This window comes from Acartia tonsa, chromosome 7 (assembly GCF_053477335.1).
Source record: "Acartia tonsa isolate MP-2025a chromosome 7, ASM5347733v1, whole genome shotgun sequence".
NCBI classification, from domain to species: Eukaryota; Metazoa; Arthropoda; class Copepoda; order Calanoida; family Acartiidae; genus Acartia; species Acartia tonsa.
Window position 1 is genome coordinate 20,670,214 of NC_137266.1, and position 27,276 is coordinate 20,697,489.

The 27,276-nt window shown below is 31.3% G+C and overlaps 2 protein-coding genes and 1 pseudogene across 7 annotated transcripts in view; 1 reads left to right on the forward strand and 2 right to left on the reverse strand.

The window, feature by feature from the left end:
* The window catches only part of LOC145323998 (EH domain-containing protein 1-like), a 303,862-nt gene that overhangs the window by 40,008 nt on the left and 236,578 nt on the right, over positions 1-27,276 (reverse strand). The window lies entirely within an intron of this gene.
* Positions 3,522-27,235, forward strand: LOC145325046 (uncharacterized). Of its 2 annotated transcripts, none has more exons than XM_080167849.1 (16): positions 3,522-3,693; positions 4,320-4,410; positions 5,011-5,059; positions 5,479-5,546; positions 6,223-6,258; positions 15,824-15,892; positions 16,245-16,321; positions 24,686-24,722; positions 25,288-25,357; positions 25,512-25,569; positions 25,673-25,779; positions 25,845-25,899; positions 26,029-26,121; positions 26,399-26,521; positions 26,894-26,975; positions 27,041-27,235. In XM_080167849.1, the coding sequence occupies exons 1-15, from the start codon at positions 3,632-3,634 to the stop codon at positions 26,973-26,975; spliced, it is 1,077 nt and encodes a 358-aa protein (XP_080023975.1). In that variant the 5' UTR covers positions 3,522-3,631; the 3' UTR covers positions 27,041-27,235. The 2 variants fall into 2 exon arrangements, with proteins under 2 accessions (XP_080023975.1, XP_080023974.1); XM_080167848.1 differs by having other exon boundaries at positions 3,552-3,693; positions 26,026-26,121.
* LOC145325047 (cytochrome P450 6B2-like) lies at positions 17,276-21,772 on the reverse strand (annotated as a pseudogene). The gene is made up of 8 exons (XR_013881385.1): positions 21,692-21,772; positions 20,689-20,778; positions 20,426-20,502; positions 20,067-20,202; positions 19,122-19,944; positions 18,474-18,657; positions 17,999-18,077; positions 17,276-17,481 (listed from the first exon to the last, which is right to left on the reverse strand). The product of XR_013881385.1 is annotated as a cytochrome P450 6B2-like (transcript).

A 27,276-nucleotide genomic window follows, 5' to 3' on the forward strand; every position in this document is an offset into this window, starting at 1 on the left:
ATTTTCAATTGCTACAATTAGAATTTTGCTCCTTAAAATATTTATGCTTACAATGGTTTGGTAACTTATTTTATATCCTTATACTAAAGTAACAGGATGTCTGTGTGTTTGTGTGTTTGGATCTCGCTAACCACTGAACTGATCGGGTTCTCCTTAACAGGGTAGCTTCTCATAGGTCCCGGGAAATTTTATAACTATTTTGGGTGAGGGTACCACCACCCTCCTAGGAAAAAACGCCCCTAGAAAAAAATCCCCCCCCCAATTTTTTTTTTTAACTAAAATAAAAAATTTCTTTCAAAATCTTAAATAACAAAATTGGGTTGGACTCTCCTCAAGTGCCCCTAGAGGCCTCTAGGGGCGTAGCCGCTAGATCAATAATATAGAATCTAGATCCCCATTTACTTGATTGGACCAATAAGAACATAGTGTTTAAACAATCCTACTACTTTATTGATAAGAAAGTATACTCAACTCATATTGGTATGAAAGTGCTGTTATTTTTTTTATTTCTTTTATATAATAAGTCTTTGATTACTAGTGGAATATCTTAGGATTAAGCTTTGCTTTTATAAATTATATTGATAAATAATTTCGTCGGAGGTATTATATGATTATTATGTGATTGTTACTAAAATCAAACAAATTCGCTCTCTGCTAGATATCAGTTTTATATCAACGTTTTCTTAATTGTTGGCTGCACAATTTTTACCAAATATTATTTTTTTTGTCTTGATTTTGTTCAGAAAGTCAAAAGTTGTGTTGTGTTCTTATCCCATTATATAAAGTAGTAAGGTTTTCTTTTGTCTGAATCTAAAGCATTTGGGTACTCTACTTTAGGTAAGCTTCACATAGACCCTGTGATGGTTTTAGGCTATTTGACTTTCAGATTAAAGTCTTTGGTTGGTTTTAAGCTATTTCCTAGCCCCTCTCTACCCCTTCCAATCAGAATGCTAGATGCTAGGGGCGTATAAGAACGAGTTACGAAATAATAATATAAATAAAAAAATATTTTTCATTCTTCATTTATTATTCAACTTAAGGGTCATGGAGAAAGTGGCTATTAAAATATTCCACGCGCTTGATTATGCTAAATAGTTCATTTTTTATTAACCCTTAACGGTCGGGGGGGGGGGGGCATTGAAAGATAAAGAGCCCAAACTGCTTGACTTTTTAAGTATGGGTATGACACATAACTGAGAGTTGGAATTTTTTGAATATCTCCATCCTGGCGGGCACAGGATGCCAGTAAACCTGGCAGGGTCATCCAGGTAAAGAGCAAAAATATTTTTTTTGACTAAAACAAAGCATTTTATCATACCAAAATACTAAAAAATCCTCTAGTAGTACATTCTTATATAAAATACAGGTGTTCAAGTCACTTTTAGGTTCCAGGTATGATCCTGCAGGTCCTGATCCTCCAGGTCTCCAGAAATCTTTAAAAGGCTCCTATGGCCGTAATTTTTGACTTAGAGACTTCAAATTTTAAACTTAAGCTTGTCTTACATGTCTACATAACGTATTAAAATTTCATGAAGATCCGCCGCCGTTTTCCCGCCGACCGCCGACTGCGGCGGCTGGCAGCTGCCAAGTACAGCTGCGGCCGCTGAAAATTATATTTGATATTTCTAATGTAAAATTTACATAAAAATAAACATTTTCTGGAAAAAAAATTTTCTTCTAGCTTCAAAAACAAGAAAGTTACAGCCGTTTGAAATTTTTAAGTAAAAAAAGACCTAAAAACAAAGGTTGTTAAATAAAAGGGTGAAGGAAGCGAAAATTGACTTAGACTTCTAAAAGGTCGGAAATTCATTATCAAACCATGGACTTGCACAAAAAAATTTAGCCCTCTAGCTCTAATAGGAACTGAGATAATAAGGGGGGGCGTTGAACGCCCCCCCCCCCGACCGATTAAGGTGCGGCAAGGGGCCCGACTGTAAGGGGTTAATATAACCCTTGCAATTTTTTCATAACATAAACAAACCTCCAAAATTGATCATTGATTGTCATATTGGGGCTGCTTGCAATTTAAAGCTGTTTCTAAAGAATGTTTTACTCTAATTATAACATTAAAATTTAAACCTTGAAAGTGTATTAAGAGGCTGTAACTAAAAGTCAAAATTATTAGATTTAGCAAGGCCAGGCTACTCTTTAATTCGAAGTTTCTATCTGTCCGTTAAAATGGTATGGGGATTTTGAATTTTTGATGGCTGTTTCAAAAAGACGGCTAAAATTTTTATGCAGTTTTCCTATAATAGTGAACATCCTGTATATAATTTCCTTGGTGTATGTATGTAGCCTTGATTCTCTGAAGTTAGGATTCAGATGAACGTGGAGATTGGAGGTGAGAATCCTTTGACCAATCCTAGATTGGTAAGCTTTGCGCACAGCTGAGTGTATTTTATGTTACATTACAAGCTGACCCGCAATTCTCGTGGGAGCTACTCAATTATTACATCACCCTGGACTAGAGTTTTGGCAGGTGTTCCATATTAAGCCACCCTAATTAATGGCACTCTCATATGAATGAGGAGCATGGAAGAGGGAAAGCACGATTACAGTTGCTTGTTAGGTAGGATCCTACCTTCCTACAAATCTCCCTCCTTACAACCTAAGGGCATCACAGGGAAGGTTGCGTTATTATATTCTCACAAATTGCAACAGCATTTGTCATCCAAGTGCAATATCTATGATGGGACTTGAACTCGAATTTTCCCAACCACAGCTTAGTGTGCTAACCACTACTCTATGGGACACCCTCTATTTCCTTGGTCTGATGGCCTGTCGGTCATGCTATCAATTGCATTAACATCTATATATGTATCTCACAATTTTTGTTTGTAAATTGTCGATATTTTTGTGCTTCGCTACTTATGGAAGTTTGTTTTTGAAATACCTTGTCCTTCAATGTATTAAAAAGACTGTTCGTCTTATTTATTCAATGGGTGATTTTTTATCCTTGTATATAAAGTTGTAAGATTTTTTATCTGTAGTGAAGGTTCTTGCTAACCACTGAACCGATATGGTTCCCTTTACAGTGAAGCTTCTTATAGGTCCTGGAATGGTTTTACATCTATTTTATTCTTAAAGATAAGTCTGGGTATAGTTTTAGGCTATTTTTCGGCCTTCCATATACCTTCAAAAATAGAGACTATAGATGCTAAGGGCACAGCCGATAGTATTTTAAAAATTGTTTGACTCATAAGTCTTAAACATTCAGAGAAGCATAGTAATTAAATTTCAATGGACAGGTGTTAAGCTAAATTTTGATTTAAGATATTATTTTATAATTAAAACATCCTAAACTTCTATCCTATGGTAAAAAGTAAATTCAGTGACCTAAAAAAACTCGAAATTGTATTGCAATGCCAATATTAAATTGTACTTTTAGGGATTCTTAATTACTATTCAGAAGTAATAAAGTATTGCAAAATAGTTTTTACAATTTAAAGTAAAATTAGCAATGGAATGTCCTTTTAATTAGACAGTTGTTTTTTAACATAAACAATGTCTTCATATAAGATATGTATAGAATTTGGGTCTAAAAATGCTTGAAATGAGTTAGCCTTAGTTTTGTTATCATTTTCATAATCTAAACATTGCATATGGGCGTAGTAAATTATAAATTGTTATTATGAAACTTTGTGTACAATTAGTGATTTTTGTATTATTATGTCATTCATATCAAGTTTCCAGGTAAGCCGACGTTAAAATGATTCTTACTTATGCTATGCCAGGCGCTCGGCATTTATACGTAGGTTGGGGGGAATTTCTTGGCTCTAATCAGGCGCTACTCATCAAAATGCAAAGTTTGGAACTCCAGACAAGAGTAGGGCCTTTAGAAGTTAGTTGTCTGTTAGTTTTTATTTTACTTAATATTCCGTGTGTTTGGAGAACAAAGGAGAGATTCGGCTACCTTGTTATCCTTGGTTGTTGGACCTGACGTTAGAGTGTCAAGGACAACAGCCGCGCCCGTATGAGGTAGTAAATAGGTAGGTTATCCAGTACGATTTAATTAGTTTGAAAGATCTCGCCAACCACAAGACTGATTGAGTTCTACATGAGACTGCTGTTGTTTTCGGGGAACCCTTTTGCTAACAGTATCCAGTATACAACTTTCTTTGTCCGTCGGTCTTAGGGTCATGCTAAAGATGACACATAATTCATGAATCAATAACACTTATTTTCTTTTTTAGAACATCTTATTACTCACTCTGTCCGTCTGTCTTTCGTGATTTTTTTGTTTGGGCTTTGAAATTATTTACTGATTTTAACATCCGACCCCTGTTAGTTTTATTAAAAGCTAATTAAATGTGTTTTAGCTGTGACTCATTTAAAATTCTTGATCTGACCAAGCTGGATCCAAATTGGACCTGTTACGCCTCTTCCAGCAACCAATTGTTTCCTTGCCAGGTATATTTCTGAGAAGGCTATAGATTCCACTCTGCTAACATTTCAATGCGAAAACAAATTTGATAATTTCAGCTGATTTTGTGGGGCAACGCTTCATGGGTAAGGCGACCTTTTTATCTGCCCCCCCAAATATTAATTTAGATCTATTTCACTTGTTGGTTATACAACAGATCTGTAGTATAGAAAATATCGTATATACAGATAACTATCCCCCCCCCCCTTTTTTTTCAATGACCCATATCGTCTTCTAGCAAATTGTTTTCTATTAACTTCCAGTTACAATTGGTTGAATTTCTAAGACCCAATTGAGAGTCGAACAAGGTCATTGTGATAGGAAATACAGTTATTTAACCCTTTCTCAGGATAGTAATTCCTAAACAAAGGTCCTGCAATATAGAGGTGAAATTAGATGAAAATCAAGTAGCAGCTGCATTCCAAGTCTTTGGGGCATCTCAAATTTGCAGGAAACATTACATTATTACCTGTACAAAAACCCCCTTGAAAAGGAGAACATTAACAGTTCCACTTCTATGTATATTGTAGGATAAATTAAATGTATGAACATATTTAATTTTAATTTATTTAGTTTTTTGATTGCAGGACAGTTTTGATGGAGATCTGTTTACCTACTGGCATCCTGGTTATCCAGGTTTATTTTTCCTGTTTTATGCAGCGATAAGGGATTGGTATATTTATTATTTGTTTCGTCTTAAACTTTTTTCATGGGTAGGCTTCTCTATAATTCACTTTGTCCTTTTGCCTTATATTAACTTAAAGATAGAAAGCTTAAACTCTTTTCTGTCCATTATCTTTGATCGAGTTATGAATTCAGTGCCAAATGTCATTTTAAAGGTATTTTTTATGGCTGTCCGTCCTTATGGATGTTTTTTAGTCATACCGCTACTTTAGTAAGTTGTCATCCTTGTATTAAAACATATCAATTTACGTTAAACATCGCATTGTTTTATACCTAGACAATTTTCCGCGGTTACATGATTTTTCAGCATGGCTCTGAAGAGGATAAAATTCAGCAGTAATGAAAAGGAAATAATTTTTTTTTCTTTTTAGGAAAGGATGCTCGACTAAGTATTAATATCAATGTTGATGTAGTTTTAAATGGAATAAAAGTTGTACAGGTAAATCATTTTTCGTTCTTTAGTACCAAAGCTAGTTCTATAACTCACAATGTCTATCGGTTCGTTTGTTATATCTTGAGAAAATGAAAGTTACTCGGCTGCTATATGAAAAATTATTACTAATTATTTTTTTTTAAATGAAAGGGTGGTAGAATCAACCCACCCACAACCCTCCCAAAACTTTTTAAAAACTAAAATAAAAAAATAGGTTGTTCAATTCAACTCCTGGGCTTCAAGTCTATCGTCTATAAATAAGAGAAGAGAAAATGTTTTAAATTCTTCTCCTTGCTACTTTTGGATGTTCTTATCCTTAATTAAATTTTTGTTATTCTATACACATTAAAGATATTTACTGGAACTGCGCTGGCAATTAGAGTAAAAAAATAGAAGAGGCAAGGGGTTAAATAACTGTATATTCCCACCCCGACTTTGCCTACTTTCAATTGGGGTGTGAATATCAGCCAATATTAACACAGCCAATTCGCTACTAAAAGGGCAGAAATCAATTTGCTAGCAGACATAGAAGGTCCCCAAGACCTGTGCCAGGTAGTTGTTTGGGTTATAAATCTATACTTATTACATTTATTTTTTGGCTTGTGGACCAAACTTTTCGAATTCAATAATCTTAAAGCTGTTAAACACTTTGCTTAAGTCAAGTAATTTTACTTTATTTCAGGATATATGGGAAACTGGCTATGCAAAGAAGATTAAGGTTAGTCCAGTTCTACTTATCTGCCTCGGATAGCATGGAATACACCACATCATCTTGTTTTGGTGTATCTCTGAACCAAATCTTGCGTAAACATGTCACGTGCATGATAATATTGTAAAAAAACCCCACATCACCAATCAAATATGCACGATAATTATATGTGCTTGTTTTAGGCCAAGGCACTCCCCCTGCCCTAACTATATAACTAATTAAAATCTAACCATCAATAGACATCTTAATATTAAAAATTTATTAAATAAATAATTTCAAAGTTCATGAATTACCTTCAACAATATTACATTTACAATTTTATGTAAATAATTAGTCGAATAAATTTAGATTATAAACAAGGATGACAAAATCCATAAGCAGTGAAGCACAACAAAACAGGGACTGACAAACAGGTCATAAAAAAAGGCGGAAAATGAAAGAGAAAGAAGGAGATTAGAATAGAATAGAAGATACCAAGAATGATAAAATTCATGTCTTTAACAAAAATTGTTGAAAATATTTTTAATTTGACCTTGAACAAAATCAGTACTTAGTAGTGAATAAAGCTTAGTTTTATTTGATTACATTTGCACTTTACAAATTGTAAGATTTTATTAGAAGTAACCAGATAGTATATTGGGAAGCCAAGTATAGTAAAGTCATGAACAACTGCACTTATGAACAGATGTATATTGTTTTCACTTCCCATCAAAGTTCTCCAAGTTAAAAGCAAGCCTGTTATAACTATAATGCTTGCAAGTAAACCAAAATTTGTTCCAACCTTCACTACAGTGGTTTTGAATTTGACCGAATTAGCTCGTTTCAGTCTAGATACTTGTTTTGGCTTCACAACACTAGGTGGTGGGTTCGCTACTTCAGTGGATTTCCTTGGCTCTTGCTTATCAATCTGTCTGACAAAGATTCTTGATCCAGCTGGTTCTACTTCATTTACAGTTGGTAGTGGATCTATGTGGGCCACTGTGACATGATGTATGGTAGTTTTGGAATTAGTTTCATTTGTCTTGTAGTATTTAAAAAATACTTGATTGTAAAAAATACTTGTTTCTTTTGTGGCTTTGATAGGATACTTTACAAATACACCATTGTCAATACTTGATACATTTAAGATAGGGGTTTCAACATTAAACACTCCTGGTTCATGATTGATATTGCAAGGATTTCCTAATTGAAGAAAACTTGAAATATTATTAGATTTTTCTAAATTGCCAGGGCAAATGGTGTTTCTTTTCTTTTTTAACATTCTTAATTTATTGATAAATCTCAATAATTGTACTAAAGACTCAGCTGTTATTATGATCAAGACAATGTAGAACGTAACTCTTGTATTTGTAAAAGCAATTTGGGAGGGTTTGGACATCCTAAGCTTGTAAAGCAGGAAGTTGAAAACTTGCCTGTTACATAAAGTTTTGTGTTTGTAGTAATTTGAGATCTGTATAAATGCACCTGAAATAGGCACTGATAAAGCCAAAAGATATCCCGAGAACTTATTTTTTAGAGTCAACATTCTGTATGGTGCACACTCAAATATAACTCTAATTAAAAGAAACTCAGCCATAGAAATTGTTGTAAATAATCCTGGCTGCATCCCAGCTGGGCTCCAGAAGCAAGTGTCATTGCCATTTGTTTCAAACTTCTCCTCAATCTGAAATTAGAAAATGCGCAATTAGATATGAATTCCAGCAGTTTAAATTAATTATGCAATGATTTTTTAGTTACATTATATTGCTGTATCAATGATATTTGAAAGTTTCTACCTGAGTCTTAAAAACTGAAGAAGCAGAGATGATGTATCCATAAGTTACAACAGCCATTGTCATGTGCCAGAAAATAAAAGACTTTGCTGCTGATGTCATGATAGAGTACTGCATCTCAGGAAATTTGTGGTAGTAGATGAATATTATACCTATTACAATTGCAATGATTCATTATTTTTACTTTTAATAATGAATTTAAAAATACAAATCTATGTTCACTTATGAATTAAAGCACATAAAAGAAACTTTTCATGTTAATTCTCAAAGAACTTTTTAAAATTGCACTGAAAGGGATTGTTGCATGAAGTGCATTTAACAAGTTGAGGTACGTAGAATTATGGGCTAGACTTTGCAATAAGGATTTTCAAAAGAATTTGAGAAAAAACTAACTTTTATTGGATAGTTTATGAGATACACTTAAAAATGTCCATGTCCAATTTATGATTGTTAAGGTTTACATAAAAACGATTGCAAGCATAAGTAAAAAGAAATGCATTTTACATTATTAGTATAAGTATGATTGAAGTAAATAATAAGCCATATGGCTCCACTAAAAGGTTTGCCTTGCTTTTTTGTTTAAAATATTACAACTTAAAATGATGCATGCATAGAGAATAATTTTTCTTGATATTTTGAAACCTACAAAAATTTAAATTCTTTTATTTAGGTATTTAAGCTTTATGAATGCATATTATATTGTAGAATAGGAAAAGGTTCACTATTTTGGTAGTGCGAATGGGGCGCTTGTCCAATATTATGGCATGGACAACACTCTTCTATAAGTACTACTAAATCCTACTTTTACTGCAATACACATAGACATTCTCAGCGTCGGCTCGTCAGTGTAGAATGCTTTTCCTTTTATTCCCACAAGTATAATACGAATTTGGTTGAACCCGTGGCAGTTCAACAAAGACCAACGCGCGGTATTATATTGCTTTAAGCTAAGAATAAATAGATGTTCGATCTATATCATATAAGTATATTAAGCACTTAAGAAGGAAGATGGTTTTATAAAGTGTATTTATATTACAAGTGAATCAGTTAAGTATGAAATATTTACAGGATAGGGTATAATAAACATAAGTAGTGTAGGACAGAAAAGTGCCCTAAGTCCAAAGCATCTAATTGTGCATAGTGTAAGATCTTTAACATAAGACCTAGGCACAATTCATGCTAAGTACTAAGGGACCTAAATTTAAACTACAATGCATGCTAAATTAACTAAGATCATTACCTTTAAGCCAGGAGAACTTGATAGTTCAAGAGTCAATGAATAACTGAGATATTTTAAGAAGTGCAAGTTATAACAACAACTATTTACCAGGATCTAAGTCCTTGTCTGTTTAATAAAGTGTTTGTATGTTAAACTTGTGACGTAAATAAAGCTATGGCTATAGGTATACTTAGTATTACATAATGGTTACATGATTACTTTAACAATAGATATAATGTTTTATATAAGCATATAACAATATTCAATCACATACAGATTACCATGATTAGGCTAGTATTACCCATATATGGTATTATATTGGTAATATTAGACTTGTAAATGCATAAAATTACATAAAAAGTGCCTAAGGGCTGACCAGAGTAATTGTGTCTTGTGCCTGAAGTGCGCGCAATAATTACTATGGCCTGTCAATCATTATTTAGATCAAAGTTTTATATGGTGTTAAATTTATAGAGAATATAAGTAAAGTGGACTAGATGCGAAGCATTTCTTTGAGAATCTTGTTCGTACGTTCAAAGAATTTTGAAATTTGGATGTCGCATCTCCAATTTAAAGTTCAAATGTGATTCGTGCATCTATTTCTTGGTTCTATTGCTTCAGAAAGTTTGTTTTATCTTGATTTGTATTTTGATATAAGGTTTTAGAATAGCATTAAGTTAAGAAATTCAATGCAATTCCTGATGCTCCAAGACTCACAATTAGGATTATACAATATGCCACTGTATTCATTAATATTTATTAAACACAAAAATAAAACTATTAACATAAAACACTTTACTAGCTAGACACATCATGCAAGAAAGAAGTCAAAAGTAAAAATATATATCCTTATACTAAAGTAACAGGATGTTTGTTTGTCTGTGTGTCTGTACCGAAGGATCTCGCTAACCGCTGAACCGATCGGGTTCTCCTTAACAGGGTAGATTCTCATGGGTCCCGGGAAGGTTTATAACTATTTGGGGGAGGGTACAACCACCCTCCCAAGAGAAATGATAAAAAAATCGATAATTTTTTAATATATGGGAGACTTCAACGTAACATAAAGAGGTATCGTACGTAAAGAATTATCGTAGAGACTTTAACAAACAAAAACAGTTAAAGTGCCACTAGAGGCCTCTAGGGCCGTAGCCGCTAGTAGAATAAAAAGCACTGCTGGATAAATAATTTTGTGTTTATGTATAGTCTACTGACAATAAAATCTTAACTGGTCCACCTTGGGAGTTTTGATTTTGTTAATTTTAAACGAATTTTTCTTGCCAAAGAAAATATTTTACATCCCCAAAAAGCCACAGTTAATTATTCCCTGCAGCTATTCTTTAGATCAGATGACCAAATTGCAATTTAGGTCATGAAATTTTATGTTATATTAGACCAATTTTTGTCATTAACATTAACAATTAAAAAAATTAGGTTAAAATTTGTGTTTAAATAAATATCCATGCCTGTCATAACTTTGAGTGGTATATAAGATAAATTCAATAAACAAAACAGCACTAACAAAATTACCAGTACTATACTTTTAGGGACCATTATATATTTATTTTTTAAACTGTGAGTAAAAAAGATATTTCATAAAGACTATATTTATCACCAATTTATTTATATAGAGATAAATACACAGAGAAACTTAATGGTCAACTACTTGATACACTTGAAAAATAATTGATTTATTTAATATAAATTCTACTATTGAAGTTGATTTTGCGCAGAAATATTTCAGGGGCTATTTTTAATTTGAATAAAAACAAATTTGAAATGTGTAGAGCTGAATTGTTTTGTATTTATATTCTATTCCATATCATTTGTATTAGCTTATTTACCAATATAAATACTAACAAATTTGTCAGGGCTCAGCAGCTGCAGCCACAGCCACCATCAACAGTGCAGCTTTTAAAGCCAACTTAACAAGCCTCACCTAACAAATTTCAATTCAGCTACCGTAAGTCTCAGCCAACGCCTGAGACTGATCCTTAGTCATATGACTGAACCATAGAATAAGGAGGAATAGAAGTGAAAACCCTAAATATTTCTGGGAAATTTGAAGGAATCTTTGACTTGCGCAGTAAAGATAATATTGCTGAAGTACAAATCACAATGACTAGTTGGACAAAATTAAAAAAGTTTAATTTGTATCAAAGTCTAATAGATACTGTTAAATATTTGTTTTAAGCCTTTGAAACTTGATTTCATATTGTGTTTTGTATGATTAGTCTTTGAATAAATTGCTATCATTTACAGTGGTTATTCTTTAACCCTTAAAATTATTAGTGTCATAGAATGGAGGTGGTTCCAGCATTTAATGCTTGGTCGTTTTAGACAAAGTTGAAAAGTTACTTTTCAAGTACACCTTGTTTTGATAAGTATGATTGTCCACGTTTTTAATTATAAAGGGTCAGCTAAATGGGTTCAACCCCTCCCCCCCCCCTCCCCTACCTCAAGTTCATGTATGGATGTAGTTGCTAGTATGTATAATCAGCTGTTTGAAAACAGCATAGGAGCGAAACCTATCATATAAATGCTGAGACCATTAATTTTGGTACATTTTTGAAAAGTAAGTTGCTTACTTTAATTAAAATTTTTAAGGCTTTGCACATAAAATTCGATTTTAATCCATTGTGAATAGGGAAGAGAAAGGTCGAAGCTTGGCTACAAGGCTTTTAGTAAATTAATGCAAAAGGAATTTATTTTGAATATTTTTTCAGAATAATTACTTAAATCATGTGATTTACTAACAGCCTTGTAGCCGTTTTGGTCTTTCAAATGTCCCAATTTTTCATCAGGCTAGCCAGGCAGAATCTTCTACCTGGATTCTCTTCTATACTTTATCTTCTTTGGACTGAACCAGACACCCATATCCATACACAGCTACCAAAAGCCAGAGCCGCAAATTTGCTTTTAGCCGCAGCTGCCAACACCTGCAAAATTGACACCTCCTGTACGCCTATCTACTGAAATAATATTTGATAATATACAGCCCTGAAATTTAAGGACTTATTCTAATATAAAAAAATACAATTGTTATTTGGATTTAAAACCTACTTATGTTTTTTTTTAAACAAAATTGATTATCAGTTTGTGTTTATAATTCAAATATGATCACACTTTTCCTCAACAGTTTAGCGGATTTAAAACCAACACGCAACAAGCGGTCAATGGATCCTATAAATAGACATATTTGCTGAATCAAAACTGGTTTTACCTAAATTATATCTGTTCCTTCTTCAGGATTATAGAATTTCAAAGATTTTAACCAAAACTGTGCGATGATTTGACTTTAAAATAGCATTTAATCTTAATGTTCATGGCTTGTTAATATAAGTTTTTCATATTTGTTGAGGTTTAAAAACAATATTTCTTTAGACAATTCAACACTGCATATTTAGGATTTATAACAATGGTTATTTTATGCATTATTAGTGATATAAAAAGTTATCAAAAGTACTTTTTATATATTAATTCTAATTGTTTAGTTACTTTGCCGTTTATTACACAAAAGTAAATATTTCTGTTCTAAATCATTTTGAATTTTATATGGATAAAATAATTGATATAATAAACAAGGATGACAACATCCATAAAAGCGAAGCAATGAAACGGTAGGACAAACGGACATAAACACTTGTATAGTGTCAGAACTCAATAATCAGAATATAAAAGTAACAGAAGCAAAATTGTAAGTAAATTTGTTAAAAAAACTGCTTGATACAGGATAATGTTTATGGACATACTTACATTTTTAGGACTTGATTATAGAGTTGCTTCGCTTATAATATTGTACTTTCTTGTCCCAGGAATCTATATACCAAAAATCAGATCAAACGGATAATTAGATCACATAAAAATTTGTTGTTAAAAAGTTGTTAAGTTATCAACATGTTTTAAATGAACCACGGACATTCTGGTAATGATTATAGAGTTTCTACGCTTTCTAAATCGTACCAAACTACTACAGGAATGACCATGCAAAGTTTGAAATCGATAGGACAATTCTAACATGCCTAAATTAACGAAAAAAACTATCTATCTAGAAAAGCTTCGCATTTAATAATTATAGAAAAGCTTTGCTTTTAAAAGGTAAGTAAGTTAATATATGACGCAAAAAGGTTTCATTAAAAACATTATTTAAAAGAGATATACTTAAATTTAAAGTTTTAAAATTCTATATAAATTGAATTAAATTTGGCAAAAATGTTATAATGATCATCTGATATGTCTGTAGCTTAAGATTTCGATAGCTGATTAAATTCTACACTCTATTAAAGCTTCACATAGGTCTCAGGATGGGTTCAAGCTATTGAATTTTAGATTTAAGTCTTTGAATGATTTTATGCTTTACCCCTTAGAAAACAGATCAACTAGATGCAGGGGCACAATTGCTATTTTTATATTGAGCTAGTATATCTTAATTAAACACCAAATTATTGTCTTGTGTATTTAAGATTATTTAGCAATTGAAAACAATTATTATTTAATTTTGTATCTTATTTAAGACATGGCAAAACCTTTTTCAAAATGTGATCATAATCTAAATAGGTCAAAGATTTTGGTCCTTGTTCATCTATAATTATATTTTTTTTACGTTAACAAACTAATAAAGGTTAGTCTTTAGGTTAGATTAGAAAACCTTTACATCTCATTTCTATATTTATTGTTCTTCTGTCTGTCCATAAAGGATAGATCTTATCGTTAATTTAGGCATTTTATAATTATCCTATTGATTTTATACTTGGCATGGTTGGTTATTTCTGTAGTAGTAAGGTACGATTTAGAAAGCATAGCAATTCTACAATCGTTGTCTATTTACAAAAAGTTGATTTGAAACATTTTTTATATTCCTACTACAAAAAGGTAGAATGTTATAAACAAAGCATATAAAAAATGTAGGAATGTCCTTAAACAGTATCCTATATTTTGCAACAAATTTACTTACATTTTTTTAGACATATATATTTGCTTATTCAGTTATGACACTCTACAATTGTTAATGTTTTTTTGTCCTACCCTTTCATAGATTCACTTTTATGGAAATTGTCATCCTTGTTATTTAATGTATAATGAATAAGTTGTTAACTAATTTGACTAGGTATACTTATTAATAACAGTCCTTTGATATAATCAATTAAAGGCCTAATGTCTTCAACAATCTATTGTTTATGTGGTTGATAACTTAATACTATCTTGTCTTTTTTTTAAAAACATAATTCGAGTGTCAATGCTAATTGTTTCTATATAAACAAGGATGACAACATCTATAAAAGCGAAGCTATGAAACCGTAGGACAAACTGACATTATCATTGTGCAGTTTAAGAAGTGAATAATCAGAATATAAAGTTATAAAAGTCGGAACAAATGTGTAAGTAAATTTGTTTAATTGTTTGTAATTAAAAAAACTGTTTAAATAAAGGATAATGTTTAAGGACTTAATTACATTTTAGGACTTGATTTTAAAGATGCTTTGCTTTAAACATTGAACTTTGTTGTCCTAGGAATCAGTATTACAAAAATCAGATCAATTAGATGATTTTTACACATAAAAATTTGTTGTTAAAAAAGTTAAAATCAACATATTAAAAATTGGCGTATGGACATTCCTCTAAAGATTATAGAATTGATACGCTTTCTAAACCGTACCTAATTAGTACAAGAATAACCTTGCAAAGTTTGAAATCGATAGGAAAATTCTGACATGTCCAAGTTAATGAAAAAGGTAATTGTTCCACCTAAAAAGCTAACTGTTACTGATGGACGGACAGACTAACCAACCCCAATTGTAGAAAAGCTTCAATTTAAAAAAAAGTATATGTTGTAAATCAATTGTGCCAGTATTTATAGTTAAATGATATGTTGATTTTTTATTACTGTTTTTACTTTCAAAGTTTAAAATTTCAAGGTAATTTGAAGAAAAACAAGCATTAATTAAAATCAGAAGGTACCCCCGTCGACAATTTTATAAGTTATAATTAATCTTCAAAAGAAGGTTTTTAAAACAACTACTGCTTTCATGTGTTAAGGGTAATATACAGCATCTATATTTAACATCAAAGGCCATTTTAAAGTCAAATCATCACACATTTTTTGTTAAAATCTTTGAAATTCTATAATCGCGAAGAAGGAACAGATACAATTTTGGTAAAACCAGTTTTGATTGAGCAAATGTGTCTATTTATAGGATCCATTGGCCGCTTGTTGCGTGTCGGTTTTAAATCCGCTATACTGTTGAGGAAAAGCGTGTGATCCTATGTCGATATCTATCCTATTAAACAAAGTAGTAAGCTTTTTTGTCTGTAGTGATTGATCTCGCTAACCTCTGAACTGAGATGGTTCATCTTTACAATAAAGCTTCTTGTAGGTCCACCATCTCAATAAATTCAACCATAGAAAAAATCCCTCCACCCATAATTTTTTTCCCTTGTTTTAAAACTAAAATTAAAAGTGAAGGGTCGACTCACCCCATTCCTTTATTTCCTTTGGTGTCCTTAGAGGCGCAGCCGCTGGTACAGAATTAGACAATTATTCGCATTTATCTGATGTAAATGCAAATTTTCATTTTCTTTATTTTAGGTTGCAGTAGGAGAACGTGTAGAAATATTGACACAAAATGAGAGAAAAGAATTTATATGGAATGGAAAGGTAATTTAATGATAGAAAATCTTAAATTCATGGAGCTAATGTCAACCCTATGGTATATTTAATTGTATTTCATCCCTATCAGGGATATAAAGGGATAAATTGATGTACAATGTAATCTATAGAAGGGTCAATTTTGTGTACAATAATTGGGGATGTACAATTAGTGGTTGAAACGTTAGGACACTCAACATAATAAATCATCCAAAATTCATTAAAAATTCCCAAAGTTGTTAAGTGAACCAATAAGAAACTTTATTAAAAAAAACTTTGGGGACTAGTGTTATATACAGCCCAATGATCAATCCCTCCCTGCATCTCATACATGAGATAACTACAACAACATGTATTATAGGTGTCTGGTGGTCAGATGAGGGGAAAACAGGTTTCAATAGAAATTCTGGAGGTTCATGGCACTATGGGCGCTATAAGGTAAGCTAGGATGCTGGAACTAATAGAAGTGATACAGTTATTCCTGAAAAGAAAATCTACCTTATAATGAATAACTTACTACCAATCACAACATTACATTTACTAAATCTATAACATTATTTCTATTGTACAGTTGACTGTTATCTTACAGATTGCTTTTACTGCACTTTTTAAGGACAATATTATATTTGTTTACTTACTTTTATCCTTTTTTTTTATTAAATTTGTAAAAAAATTAACTTTATTTTATATCAAAGATTTATTTCAGTAAAATATAATTATATAGGTATACAATAATAAATAGTTTATAGAGAAAATTTTGATAAAAAGAATTATGTTCCATTCTATGGAGACATAATTAAACCTTTTCTCGTATTCATTCGAATCCGGTGGATAGGAACCGGTTCTCATCCATACGAAAAAACTATGTCTAGCATCGTATTATATCCAGCTTTCTACGAATATAAAAATGTACAATCATAAGATTAAAACCAGTTTTTTTAGCCCGTGCCTTCGGAACCTCGGGGCTAATGAAACTGATTTTAATCTTATAATTGTACATTCTTTATCCGCGGAAAGCCGTTTATAATACGATGCGAGAAATAACTATTATTTTTTAACAAATTCAACATTTAAGAATTACCAAAAAACCTTGTTATCATAAATTGAAAAAACAATTAAAGATTAGAATAATTTTGAAGAAATTGTTTTTAAGAAAGACAGTCATGAATGTTTAATGGTGTTCTAGAATGTGTATACAGTTATCAAACATACACTTTAGGTATTTTTACAAATAAGAGGAGATTTTAAATGAATAATTTTTAAAAATACATTTTTTATGATGTTTTTTAAGTTTTAACTTAATAATCTTACATTAAATCGCATTGATTTGATAAGCTCTGAACGAACAGTGTTATAATTAATGCAGCTACATAATTATGGATTTAATGATTTTGTCAATCTCAAACGTGTAAGTTCGAAGAAATTGCTAAAATTGTTCTATATTTTTAAAGTGCTAATAAAATACAAAAGTTTGGCATTTTTGCTTTGTTAACTTTAACACAAGAGTTGAATGGTTTGTGACTGTTTTATCTTCTTTCCAACTTGACTTTAACACCACCTTCAAAGTCAGTAATGCCCATGTTGTACACCAACTTGTCCTGAACAAGGATGACGTTAAACTGTTGAAAAATAAATTTACATTTCATCAAGTCTTTCAAATAGTGTGGCTTGTTGGTCAGAGAAAGAGAATGCATAATGGGCTGTTTGGTTGGTTGATTAAGATAAGCGTCTAATCGTTTCAACCACTTATCGTAATCTAAAGATGGGTTAATTTTGTGTATTGACATTGGGGATATACATCAATAAATAGGCCATTGCCTTATCCCTTTAGATGCCTGCTTGTTGGTTGTGTAGCTTATCTAGAAGGGGTAGAAGATTTAAGGTTTTATTTAGATATTTAATGTTATTTGACTTGAAATCTTAAAATGGCCATATCTGGCAAGAAGGAGCGGCTAGGATTTTGTTTTTAACTGATTCTAACTAACACTAGGTCCTATTTGAACGCCAAATTGTCCGAATATTTGGGATATTTTTTAAATCTAAAGTTCGGTCATGGAGGGATGTGTTGTATTTCTTGCAGGGTTCCTTTAATCAATAAATTAATGTATAATTCACCTTCATGGTGGCTCCACGATGAAGACGAAACTTTCTGATCAAGAATATGATGCCAAGTTTCATCATGAACATTCCAAACCTGCAAAAGAAATAATCACAATTAAGACAAAATGTATTGGCGGTCAACAAATATACTTTTCCAATAAAGGGTTAATTTTTTTAGTGTATAAGCAGAAGTACGTTTAGGTTTGAAATCTTAATTTTTATGAGTCCAGAAATCTATTAATATTCACTTTTAATTATTAGTTGTGTAAACAATTTAGGGTGGGTCGATTTTGTAGTTTCACATTAGTAGACATTGGCAAGGGTTACTGGGCCAGTATAAAACCCTATGAAATTTGAAAGGGGTTTTGTAATCCAAAAAACAACAGGCGCGCGGGGGGTATAAAATTTGCCCACCCCCTTACAAAACCCCTTGAACTATGAATTATTATTAAAAATGTGATTATAATCAAATTAAACCATTTCAACATACCTCATTCCAATACAATTTCTAGGCCCCTGTCCAAAAGCCATGTGAGCAAATTTATTCTTTAGGTTACTCTGATCAAAGTTCTCTGGGTCAAATTCTTTGGCATTTACAAAGTTATCTTCACTGAATTGAATTGATGGGGTGTATACAACAACTGTTTGGCCCTTTTTCACAACTGCATCAGTTCCTAGATTGATCATAAAGGATTTTACTACAAAGTTGCTTTTTTTATTTATTGATTTTATTAGATAAATTATTTGTTGATCAGTTAATATATAATATGCGCATCCAATAATAACTAATATTTACTAGTATCAAAACTTCTGTATTATTAAGAACTAGCGGCTGCGCCCCTAGCACCTAGGGGCTTTCTATTCTAAGAAATGTGTAGGGGAAGAAAAATAGCCTAAAACCATACCTACTTAAACTATTCATAAAAATAAAATAGCCTAAAACCACCCCAAAACCTATAAGTAGCTTCACTGTAAAGGAGGACCATATCGGTTCAGCGATTAGCAAGATCCTTCGCTACAGACAAAAAAAGCTTACTACTTTATATATTAGGATATATGAAAATGGTCATTGCATTTTAGAGAAATATTCTACAATTAAATTTTATTTGTGTCAAATAACCAAAAAATTATGCTATACCTGGAATTTTGTAATTCTTAGTGCACTCCCTCTCTAATCCACTTAAAAGATTAGCACATCTTAGTGCTTCCTGTATAAACTTTTCTGTATATTTTAAGTTCTGTAATCTCTCAAGAGTGATTTCTTCATCACCAATCTCCTCATTGATCTCATCATATATTTTATCTTGTTCCTCAGGGTTGATAGCAAGTCTGTGCACTACAACTGATATACCATCAGATGATGTGCTGAATCCGGAGCTAAAGAAGAGCACACAGTTGGATACCAGCATTGTTTCAAAATCTAATCCCTCATCAGTGCCTTTTTCTTTAGCAGTTCTCATTTCCTCAATTAACAGATCAACAAGATCATTTCGAGACTCTCCAGAAAGCAGTCGCTGTTGATAAGTTTTGCGTACAATGTCAGCAAAGAATTCAAGAGCATCAGAGGGCATGACATCTAGCTTTAGAATGTCATTCGCCAACCATGGAACTGTGTTTATAAGAAGAATATTAATCATTGTTGCAAATGTACTGCGTGCTGCATATCCTTCAGCCCCTACCATTCTAAGCGCCATTCTTCTGAATATGTTGTCAGGATTGTTGAAATTATCATTCTCTATTCCAAATACTCCTGCAAAGATTGCATCCAGTGTAAAGTCACCAGACAATGCTTTCAGATCTATTTCCTCGTCTTTTTGACTTAGTTTCAACAGATGACTTTCAAAGTTTTGTCCACATTTCTGAATGCTGGGTAACATCCTCTTCAGTTTGTTTGCAGAAAAGATTCCAGTAATGAAGGATCTTACTTTCTTCCATTCACTTCCCTTCAAGTTGGCTACAATGTAGTTGAAGTACTAGAAATTTGATAAATATATTTAATTTCAACTTTTTTGTTTGTTTAAATATCATCATTCCAGTGGCCTTGGTTAGTTAGGATCTTTAATGTAAACCTTTCTTTTAATATTCTGGAAAAAAATGTTAATAAATATTTTCATTCCTTATTATGAGTTTGAAATGAAGGAATATCTCCAAAGTATTCAAAGTCTTTGATAAGAACCTGTTTTGCCAAAGCCTTATCATTGATCATAAATCTAGGAGACCTAAATGAAATTAAATCAATGGTTAATTTTCTTTACATTAAACTGTTAATGTTACTTTCCACAAATTTTTATATGTTTACTTAAATCTTTACTTTTAGTTGGAGAAAACTTCCCATTTTCCCCAATCTCTATATTTTCGGGCAACAAGCTACCAAATATTTTTTACTTTTGATTTAAAAAATTTAACTGCAACTAACTATTTCCTAGGTATAAAATTTAATACCTGAAAAAGTAGAAACCAATAACCATTTCTTTGGGGTAAAGTTGAACCACTTCATCTGCAAACTTCAGAAAGTTTACCTGAAGAAAAAAGTTAAATTTTTTCAAAATTCTTTTAATCTTACATAAAGAAAAATTGGTCAGTGAGACAAGTTAATTGAAGGTTTAAAAAAAAAAAATAATTTTAACTTAGGTTTGTTTTCCTATTATTATAGTGTTTTCTTATTCTACAAGTTCTACAAAATAAAATGAAAAATGGAACAATACCTGCCCAGTAAAAACTTTCTTGCAAGCTTCACTACCCCATGGAAAGCTAGGGGCACATACAGCAATATTTTGTCCTTTGAAGTAGTTGAAATCCTGTCAAAACAACTCTTTTATACTTTAGTTTAGTCTTAATTTGTAGTCTTAAAATTTAGATGAATTTTTTTATGCATGCTTTGTTTTTTATAAGAAAAAGTCCTTTTTTGTGCTATTGGAAATATTCTAACCCACATATGTATGATAATTTGGAAATTTTTTATTGATCTAATTTTGTATAAAACAAATGCTTGACATTTTGTTAAAATAGAAAATGACATACTTTTATAACAATTTAGATTTAATAACAGTTTCAAAAGGGCATTTAATAATTAAATTTTTTTATTTTTTTTATTTCTACTCAAATACGATTTATTTTAATTTCCTACACAATTTTTTTAAGCTTGAATTTATATAATCATTTATAAAATTTGAACAAAAAAAGATAATTTTGCCTTTGATCAGTCAGTCAATACATTAGTTCTCCCCACATTAGCACAAAAAGAAGAGATATAATATCATAGTACACAAAAAAAAACAATTTAGATGGTTAGGTAATATCTTAGTGATTAATTTATATTTTTTAAATACATCCTTAAGTGAGTAGTTACTCTATATATAATTGACTTTTTGCTTTTATGAATATTATCATCCTTGTATAGATACAATTTAAACTTTGTTAACCAGTAAGGAAGGGGGCTGTTTAGTACACTAGTCTCCAAAGTTTCTAATAACGTTTTCTTATTCGTTGGCTTAACAACTTTGAGACTTTAAATAAATTTTGATTGATCCAATTAGTTTAGTGTCCAAACGTTTAAACCAATAATTATAATCTACAGAAGAGGTAATTTTGTGTATCATTTGTTGGGAATTTACATCAATATATCGGCCATTGTCTTATCCCTTTAGATCCCTGTTTGTTAACATATTTATCTTATATAACTGAAATAAAGATCTAAAAAGAGGTTATTTCCTTTGTAATGTAGTAGTAAAATAGTACAAATAACAGAAGAAAGAACAAAATTATCTCTAATAACATTTTATCAGTCTTTACTCTGAAATAAGAAAAATTAAATAAATTCTTTTGAACTAAAATATTTTGACAGAAACTATTTTTGTTTGTTTTATTCCTTAGAGGAACAGCAATTATCAGTATGGAACCTTTCTGAAAATCAAAGTTTTATGCTGCTTGTATAGGATTTAATATGATAAAAACAAACAAGGAAGACAATGTCATAAAAGCAAAGCGAAAAAATCAGACGGTAGGACAAACGAACATTAACAATTGCAGTGCCAGAACTTAATAAGCAGAATATTAATGCTCAATTCTTTTTAAAATATTATATGATTCTGTTTTAAGGCAATACTTACATTTATAGGACTTGACTAAAGAGATGCTTCGCTTATGACATTGTACCTTGTTGTCCTAACAATCACCATTCAAAATAACTAGATGAAAGGGACAATTTGGATCGACAGACTTTCTGGTAAAGATTAAAGCTTTCTAAATTGTACCAAAATATTACAGAAATCATTATGCAAAGTTTAAAATTAATAGGACAATTATAATAACCATAAACTAACGATAAGTTACGGGCGTACGGATGGGCAGACCATATCTATAGATTAAGCTTTGATTTAAGAAAATTTTACATTGGGCATTTAGACTTCTAACTATTCAGGTTCAATAACTTAGTTTTCACAATTAGTTTTCTTCAAAAACTGAAGAGTATAAGAAATATATTTTCTTTTTATTGAAGTTTCTTTGTTCGGTGTTTACTAAAATCCCCATATCTTACATGTTATTTTAGGGTGAAGGGGGGGGGGGGTGTGTGCTATGTACTATCAAATATGCGTATATGTGTGTGTGTGTATGTTATTATTGAATGAACTCAATGTTTATACAAAACAGAGAATTTTACAACTGTTTATCAATTTTTCAGTGCCATACTCGATCTGTTAAATTCAGGACTAAATTATGATAAAAAGTTTTACAAAAACGATCTCTCATTCGTTGGGCTATACTTTTATAAAATCTTGATTGGGTAGCAGGGGCGTCCAAGCTTTATATTTTGGGGGGGGTCAAATTTTTTTTAAGGGGGGGGTAAATCGTTTTTTGGGGGGGTAAAATGGCCCCCCCCAAAATTTTTACCCCGGGGGTAAAATTTGCTTGGGGGGGTAATTACCCCCCCTGAAACCTGTTGGCAGGGGTAAATTTAATTTACCCCCCCCCAAAATTTACCCCCGGGGTAAAATTTGGGGGGGGGGTAATTTAAATTTTATTAAATATATAGAATTAAAAATGCGCGCGAAGCGCGCAAAATTTTTTTTTATTAGAGATTTTTTATTTTGGGGGGGGTATTTACCCCCCCAAAATTGTTTCGGGGGGGTAAATACCCCCTCCTAAATGGTTGAGGGTGCCTAAGGCTAGGGTTGGGCCGGATACTTTTTTGGCCGGATACCGGATATCCGGCTGATTTCAAATGCCGGATATCCGGTAACCGACCGGATATCCGGCCAACGCCGGATATCCGGCAAATATCCGGTTATCCGGCAAAATTACCGGATATCCGGCCGGATAACCATCCTAATTACCAGATATTAAAGTAGTAAATCTTCAGAAATCTTATATAAATTTACATAAAGTTAAACTTATTCAGAAAAAATGTTCTTCTAGCTTCAATAATAAGAAAATTATAGCCATTTAAGATTTTTAAAAGCAGAGATTTTTGGTGTAAAGTATAAAAAATTATAGAGCCGGATATCCGGCCCAACCCTACCTAAGGCACACCCAGGGTAGGGGTAAATTTTAAATGGGGGGAGTAAAATGAAAAAAATTTTGGGGGTGCCTACAGCACCCCCAAAATCGTTTGGGGGGGGGGGGGTAATCGCCCCATTACCCCCCCCCCTTGGACGCCTATGTTGGGTAGTTCAAACTAGCATTATCTTAACTTTTCAAAAAAAAACATCAATTTATCGTCCATAGCTTTTGGTATTACAATAAAAATAATACAGATTTAGTACCATTACATTTTACAATAATAATTCCCGGATAAGGAGAAGACACTGGATTTTTACTATTTTTTTTCATATTTGGGTATTCTTAGTTTTATGAAATTATTACAGTAGTTTTGTATAACGACTTGCGTAGTTTCTTACTAAAGCGTCAATTATTCTAAGGGAAAAGTCTGTTTCACTATAGAAAAATATGGTTCATTTAGAGATTTTAAGATTCAGAATTAATCGCTGGCTATTTTTATTGATTAATAAAATTTTTCTTTATACATTGTATAAAAAGTTTCAAGTTATCTAAAGTATTAAGTGAGGAATTTTATTTGAGTTTTCTATTTTTGCACAGAGTTCATTGGAACTGATTGAAATAGGATATAAATTGTTTATTAATAATCTTCTTTTAAACAAACCATCTTTTTAACATAATATATTTTGATGAAAAAAGTTTCACTGTGTATGTAAAGTAGGGCGGAGTTTGGTTTGAAAACATCCTCAAAAATGTTCAGTTTTTGGTGTTTACTATGAACCCAAGTCTAGTACAATAATGTGTTTTTAGAAAAGTACATATAGAAACACACACACACACCATAGACGCACACACACGATTATAGATACACATACAAATTTACATACTAGATTCAGGAAATAGGGAATGTGATTCTGACAAACAATTTTATAAGAATGTTTCTCATAACTTAATGAACAATAGTAAAAGTGAGAGGAATCACAAAATACCCTCAAATTTATCGCTATTTGTTTGAATTTTATACATTTTCTCAATATCAAATGCCTTAATAAGTAAAAAAAATATTAATTTCAATTTATCTTCATATTTCCTGTTAATAGAAAGTTTTATACATTTTTGCTTCATACTTATAAATAAAATATACAAATATATTTTACTAAGCATAGAAATTAAAATTATGGAACAGATATTTATTATTTGTTTCAGAGAGGTTCAGTTGATAGGATGTAAAGGGGAGCCTGTGGTGAGTTATGGACATAATTCATTTCTTAAAGTGAAGCTTTTCTATAATTATTGTCTGTACGTCTGTCAGGCAATTTTGGCCTGGTAAAATATTCCTATTGATTTCAAACTCAATATGATGATTCCTGTAACAGTTAGGTTTGACTTAAACGAAAAAAAAAGAAATAAAAAAAAGATTAGCTTGCTAATATGGACCTCATTTATTAGTCAGTTCGTTTATACAGTAGGAGGAGGGAATTAGGTAAAGGGAGGGATAGGAGTATCGTTATTTTAGCAAGCTGGAAGTATCAATTTATCAGAGAACATGAAAATCTGGTGCAACATTCAAGTAATAATATATCCATTGTTGGTAATATTGCTTCTTTGGTAGAGATGAGAGAAAACTATTTTAGGTTGTATTTTCCTATTTCAACATTCCCATATTAAAAGCTACTAAAGGCAGAACTAGTGTGGAAAATCTTTGAGTCCATTGTCTTCTCTTTCTTTGACGTTAAGAAATATTTGTTATATGCAAATCTTTTTTAAATCAAAATTATCTAAAAAGTGTTGTTTTCATTATATTTCAGGTATCAGTTGTGCAACCAGCATACAATCTAGACCCAAGATCTTTTGACTTAAGCTTTGGTCTCATAATAGGTAATATAACTAAAGTTAAACTATATACCTTTGTCTCATATGTTCTATTCATAAATGTTTATTTTTATTAATATAATTTGTTAATTTGTTAACCCTAATGAAAAAAATCATACATTATCAAATTTATCTCATGTAATCTCCAAATATCTTTCAGGGTGTTTCATTTTTCTGATTATATCTGTTGTTATTGTTTATTTCTGTGTAACTAAAAGGTAATTTTTTTAGAATTTTAACTAGTTACAAAGAAGATGTTATGTGTTGGTTTAAAAATTAATTATTGTTGGTTGTAAAATATTTGTTTAAACCTTGTTTTAGGAAAGAAATAGCAGAATTTTTACCAACTTTACCTACAAGAATAAAATCTTGCTGCTGTTGCTCTACTGACCATGAAAACTTTGCTTGCTTTAATGGAAAATTTAAAGGTAAAACTCTTCAATTGATAACAGTTGAAATGAAGATGAAATAATACTTGACCATAACCTTTCAGAAGGTTTGAACTGTAATTGTCTGCATTGCTTGGAATCTGGCTCATCATCTAGCAGGTCAAAAAGATTTAATTTCAATTTAAGGTTTATTCCAGATGTCATAAATTTATTTTTTGTTATTAATTGTGATTTAATTTGATTTAAAACATTTCCAAGACAACTGAAATTATTTGTCTATTTTAGTAGTTCAGCCTCAGTAGTAAGTAAATCTGTAAAAAGTGTGAAGAGTCAAGCCATAGATTCATCATCTGTTGTCAGCAAAGCCAGAAGCACATCCAGGTACAAAAAATATAAATTTTTTAGTTATTAAAGTTTATGACAATCAATAAGGTATGGACAATTATTGTTATCCATTCATTCTGTATTCTATGCAAATAATCTACAAATTATCTGAGTATGATATTTGTGAATTTAATTGGCAATTACCTTATTCAATGGGTTTTTTAGTGAATTGCATTATTGAAATTGTTCAATTGATAAGAATTTTATTTGTAGTATACATTTATTTTTAGCATTTTTTGCAATGATATATTTAATGAATACTGTAATTGTTTAGATCTGTAAGTGGCAGTAGAAAAAGTAGCAAGGCACCATCTGTTGCAGCTAGATCTATAAGTGGAAGTAGGAAAGGTTCCAGACCTCCAACCAGACCTGCCAGCAGGATGAGCCAGGGGAGCAGGTACTTAAATTTTTTATTTGCCTTTCTTTCAGTTAAAAAATCAACAAGTGGTATGAAACACTTTTGTTTTGAAATATTTTGGATCATGGGTTTTGGGTTTATGGGTTTTGTCATATTTTCAAAGTAGCTTTTCTCCTATTTCTAGCCCCTGTGGGGGCTCTAACCCTGCCGGGCAATCATTAATGTTTACCTATAATAAATAACCTATCAAAAGCTACTTTGGAAATACAACAAAACCCGCTACTTCATTTTTTTACCATGGTCCAATATTTTTTTGATGAAGTGCTGAATCTAAATCATGTTTCTATTTGATGATGAATTGATATTTTTCCATTTTCTTGAGCAAATCTTAATTTTACTTTTTGTGTTTAGAATGACAAGAAAATCAGTTTGCAGTAAGTGCAGCAGAGTAACAGAGAAAGAAATTGAACAAATAGAAGCTATGATACATTAGGTAAACTCATTTTTAATCAAAATTTAATTTCAAAAAATAAAAAAAATCATTTATTTTATTTTTAGGGATGAGAAATGCTGCTCTGTCATCATATTTGTAATCATTGTTAACTTGTTATACCTTGTTTTTATTTACATAATTTATGAAATGAATGCATATGCTTCATGTATGTATGCAATAATAAAAATAAATATAAAATAAACATAATTCTTTGAAACATGAAACATAATAAAATTTTAATAAATATTTAATAAGCATTATTAAAGTATTAGTATTAACACATAGAAAATACATAATATTT

Coding starts and splice junctions, on each gene's coding strand:
- LOC145325046 (XM_080167848.1), top strand. CDS start 3,632: ATGAAACTTTGTGTACAATTAGTGATTTTTGTATTATTATGTCATTCA. Junction 4,411..5,010: donor ACCAATTGTTTCCTTGCCAG/GTATATTTCTGA, acceptor TTTTGATTGCAG/GACAGTTTTGATGGAGATCT. Junction 25,900..26,025: donor TCTGGCTCATCATCTAGCAG/GTCAAAAAGATT, acceptor TGTCTATTTTAG/TAGTTCAGCCTCAGTAGTAA.